The sequence below is a fragment of the Macrobrachium rosenbergii genome, chromosome 49, assembly GCF_040412425.1.
Source record: "Macrobrachium rosenbergii isolate ZJJX-2024 chromosome 49, ASM4041242v1, whole genome shotgun sequence".
In the NCBI taxonomy this organism is placed as follows: Eukaryota; Metazoa; Arthropoda; class Malacostraca; order Decapoda; family Palaemonidae; genus Macrobrachium; species Macrobrachium rosenbergii.
The window spans coordinates 39,081,106-39,086,105 of record NC_089789.1 but is presented as its reverse complement, the minus strand read 5'-3'; the positions used below and the strand labels follow the sequence as shown (position 1 = coordinate 39,086,105).

General features: G+C 38.9%; 2 protein-coding genes across 2 annotated transcripts in view; both read right to left on the bottom strand.

The window, feature by feature from the left end:
- LOC136832274 (uncharacterized) overlaps nucleotides 1–5,000 on the bottom strand; it is a 272,952-nt gene that overhangs the window by 32,586 nt on the left and 235,366 nt on the right. The window lies entirely within an intron of this gene.
- Nucleotides 1,673–5,000, bottom strand: part of LOC136832273 (uncharacterized) — an 18,385-nt gene continuing 15,057 nt past the window's right edge. The window contains exon 2 of the mRNA XM_067093142.1: nucleotides 1,673–3,715. Coding sequence (XP_066949243.1) covers nucleotides 1,806–2,252 — 447 coding nt within the window. The 5' untranslated portion in view covers nucleotides 2,253–3,715 and the 3' untranslated portion in view covers nucleotides 1,673–1,805. The remainder of the gene's footprint in view (nucleotides 3,716–5,000) is intronic.

The following is a 5,000-nucleotide window of genomic DNA, read 5'->3' as shown; positions in this document are numbered from 1 at the left end:
TTAATAGTCAAATACAGACAGGAATCAATAGACAGAAATAAACCAACATGACAACATAAACAGAAAACGAGCGACTGAGACATAAATCATAAAAATTATGATAATTAAGGCAACTGAGCACGAGGCTTGAGAGTAGCATGACAGGATCTTCTTCAGAGAATCTACATTGTACCAGCAGCTCAGTTGGTTAGGCAGGTTCGGAGGTCCACATGATGCCTCTCTCACACCTTTCAACGCTTTACCACATTTACGGGTTGCCGTCAGGCAAGGGCTCGCACTGGTGTATCCCAGCTCAGCTAGACACCAACCAATTCCATTTAACACCATACTGACCAGATCCACAGTTTTACAGCACCCGGAATGCAAGAGCATGATTGCATTCGACAAACGAAAAACGCGGTATACTTTTTTTGATCTTCTCAAATTATACGAAAGAAATGACTCGAGGGTAGAACTGCTTTATATTTTCTTTAGGATGAAGAGCACAGACCATGGATGTACAGAATATAACGTAAACTGATAAAATCATTACTAAGAAACTTAATACAGCAAAGTTTCAGAATCCAGAAGAAGAAGGTATTTAAAAAAAAAAATAGTCAGACGCCGTTTGCATTACTACACTGTCTACAATCTGGTTTAGTCAACAATGGCAGGCGTCCGCACCTAACAACCAAAGGGTTTCCGGTGCATTACTTCCGATTTTGTTAACCTCTCTCTCTCTCTCTCTCTCTCTCTCTCTCTCTCTCTCTCTCTCTCTCTCTCTCTCTCTCTCAATACAAATGTCCTAATTATGCGATGGCAGGAAGCTACACGGAGAGAACGACTTGAAAAGAACATAAAATTCCGCTAACATAAAATGCGTTAACAAACAAATATATATATATATATATATATATATATATATATATATATATATATATATATATATATGATACACAACGCTCTACTGATCTGAGGATCCATTAAAACATAGGTAACACACGAAAACCCGTATTTCGACTGGTAATACTGTATTTTAGCTTGATTACTGAGGTAATGTCAGCCGCAACATGTAGTTTGGCCTTATGGCCCCTCAAATTTATATACATGAGCGTGCGCGCAACACACATATACTGTATATACATCCATACGTACATATCCATATATACATACATACATACATACATACATACATACATACATATATATATATATATATATATATATATATATATATATATACTGAATATATATATATATATATATATATATATATATATATATATATAATGAATATATATATATATATATATATATATATATATATATATATATATATATATATATATATATAATATGTAGCTTTCACTACATCAACACAAGTGGTTCCATTACACGACGGGCGTCGTCAAAATTATCCCATTTCACATCAGACAATGACTTGGAACCAAGAAGGAAAAAAAACGACTCTCAAAAAAAAAACACTGAAAAACTCATGAACGAACTTCAGTGGTTTATTGTTTCTGTTTCATGACGCTGAAACAATGGAACAACTATAATGATCTGAAACGAAAAAAGCACATTAGAGGTTCACAGGCGCTATAAATGCCTTTTAAAATCGGAAGCGAACTGAATATGGGAACTGGAAATGCTCAACAAAACCTCCAAAGGATAAAATTCATTTCAAAAGGCGGCAAATCAAATTGGATCCTATCATACGGCCCACAACCACAATAAACGGGATATGTGATGTTCATTTTCGCTGGCAATCAGCTCTTTATTATCAAACAATTAAAACTTATGGTAATATATAGTAAGAATATTCTTCAAAGTGTCTGCATTTTCTGTGAAAAGTGAGGGGTAACTAAAGTAGAGCGGAATGAACAACAAACCTTAAACTCGAAATCCTCATAGATGTCATTTTTGCCGCTGCTTCCTCCTTTCCGGCCCTTGCCGCCCTTCCCCTCCTTCTTCTTCGAGTTCTTGGAGAAGGACTTAGCGCAGTCCCCGACTCTCCTCCTGTTCTGGGACAAGTAGGAGGACGAGATCGAGGACGAGGAGGAGTTGGCCGAAGCGGGGGACGAGGAGGAAGCGCCGTGAGAACCCCTATAGAACCGCTTCGAGCGGTTCTTCATGGAATTCTGGTGGTTCTGCAGTTTGGCGTGAGGCAGGTGGATCTTGTGCAGGTGACCCCCTCCACTGCCCAGGGGGCCGTCCCCCTTTCCGTCCCCCCTCTCCCCCCTCATGACCAGCTTCAGCAGGTCCGACAGCATCTTCTTCAGGTGCCTGCGGCAGCTGGACGTCAAGGTGGTCAGGGCCTGACGGAAAACGTGGCGGCGAGGAGGGACAGGTGGTGGATGGGTGACTGTGATGACCTCCACAACTGAATTTGGATATTCTACAAAAAGTCAAGTCTCCGGTTTGGTTTAAAGTCTGAGTTTCACTCGAGGCATAAATAGGGTATTACTTTGTAAAGATATCCTTGGATGGATTCTCAGTTAGGATGATTGCCCACAGCACCTTCAGTTCATTTTCTTCTCACTTTATCAATCAATTTCATTTCACTTCCCGCATTTCGTAAAGCTATTCTATTCGAAGCAAACTCTGGATATTACTTTGCATTATCCACTCTCACTTTATCCTTCACTGTCATTTCCTTTCTACACGCTTCGTAAATCCACAGTACTCGAACCAACTCAGAATACTACCCTGGATTATTAACCACAAGTGGGTGCCCTTGGAAAAAGGCCGGATGAAGATTTCCAGTCCGAAATAATTAATCCAAGGAGCCGTTTTCTCATTTTCCCCTCACACTATCCCTCACGCCTATGTCAACTTCGCTGGCTTCACAAATCCATTCCACTATCGATTCCTGACCATTCAACTCACTTTCAATTACAGCCCTGACCATAAAAAGCACATCACATTCGCTACGACGTTTCCTCGTCCGAAAAACAACAAACCACTCTTGCCAGTCACTTCAAGGCAGACACCATCTGTCACGGCGGCACAACCAACTGTTTTAAAATGCACAGACACCTGGTCTCTGGTGATACGGATCTCCTGATTACGGGAAATGAGACAATTCCGAATGGCTCGTCGCTCGTCGGCGCATTCAATTCTGTGAAGGCGTATGTTTTTTGTTCACCACACCTAGACACGAGTGTAACTGACAGCTTAGGGATACATAGACAGGCAGATAAAGATATAGATACACAAACATAAAGACTACGAGATAAAGATCAGATGAAATGAAACTACAGAAATAGATAAGTTTAGAAATAGATAAGTTTAGAAAAATAGATTAAACCAATTTTGACAGAACAATTTACAAAGGTATATATAAATAAAGCAAACTTACATAGATAAAATGATTATCAGAGATAGGAAAAAGCAAAGAAAGCGAGTTTTATAGAGAAAGAGAGAAAGAGAGAAAGGAGAGAGCGAGCTCAGGCGTAAACTGTGTTTATGTCACACATGGTTTCTCTACTACGGGAGTGACTGCCACAGAAACCTGATTATTCCGTTCATTCCAAGTCTCTTTCTCTTCTCTTCTCTGGCTCCTTCTCATCTTCACACTCGGAGAAAGACGAAGAGAGAGAGAGAAAGCCACACTTTCGACAATTTTCCTTTCTTTTTTTTTCAGCTCACTCTATGTCATGGCCACGAAACTATTTCTCTTTGTCATTTCTACTTTTTACTCCTCGATAATGTGTTTGAATTTGATATAATGATTCTGAAAAGAAATATAATGAAGACCAGGCTGCTTACGGTGACCGTTAAAATGGTTCCGTTTCATAGGATGATGATAATGATGGTCATGAGGATGTAGATGGTATTCATGATACCGATAATAAAAAAATTCCTCCATAGTATGATGATTATGTTCTTCAGTGAATAATCCAATAAATCATATTCACATTAAGTTGCTGGTTAACCACAAGAAAATTCTTAGAGTCAATCAAGGTCCCTGTACTCCGCACGATTACAAAAGAAAGTAGTTTGTAAAATCACAGGCATAAAATTCATAGCTTCTCATTCGTACATACCATTCCCAAAAGTTTCGTAGAAAACAGAACTCACTGCTTTACTTTTTATTCTCTTTATTTTTTTTTTACGTGATAGCGAACTTGTCTCGGTTTCATCATCATTAAAATAAATCAGTTAAAGAACCCCAAAAACACAGAGAATTTCCAGACCCTGGAAAAACGTCTGGAACTAACAAGCAGAAGATTTTCTTCCGCGATCTCGATTACCGCTGACTTGAAAACAAAAGTTAAAGCTATAGCGAGTTACTACTGTAATCCTTTGCTTTTAAATACCTTTTAAGAACACGCGCTCGTTGAAAAAAACATTACTCTTGTTTATAGCAATAATCGACTGTGCTTTTGTTGCCCCCAAAGAGTGAATTGTTCACTCTGGTCGATTGCAATCCCGGAGGAAAAAGGGCATGGGGCCAGCAACCTCACCCACAATGCTTGCTGACAATAAGAAAACCAACACCTTGAGCCATCTGCCCTCGGTTTAGAAAGACGTATAGGTATTACACAAAATATCTGTATATATCTATCTATATATAATATATACTGTATATCACACTTCAAACCACCTTTAAAATCATAAGCTCTAACATGGTCTCCCTACGCAATACTTCACACTAGTTCACCAAGATACAGGTATTCTCTACAACCCTTCCTATTTTATCGATTTTACGCTAAACTGTGAGAACATTCAATACAGCTGGCAATATTTAGGGTTCCTTTAAGCATTTAATTTTATTCAGAGTAATATATAAGAGATATAAGATGCAAAAAGTAAACCACCATTCATGTAGAAAGTGTGTGTGTGTGTGTGTGTGTGTGTGTGAGAGTCTGAGAGAGAGAGATGGGCGCAGTAACTTAAAAGTTTCGTCCAACACGAAAAAAGTACAAACAAATACGAGCAATCTTCAATTTGCATTGGCTGCGTTTAAAAATTAAGCATCTGTCGCTGGTTCAGCTTTCTCCTCTCTCTCTTTCTCT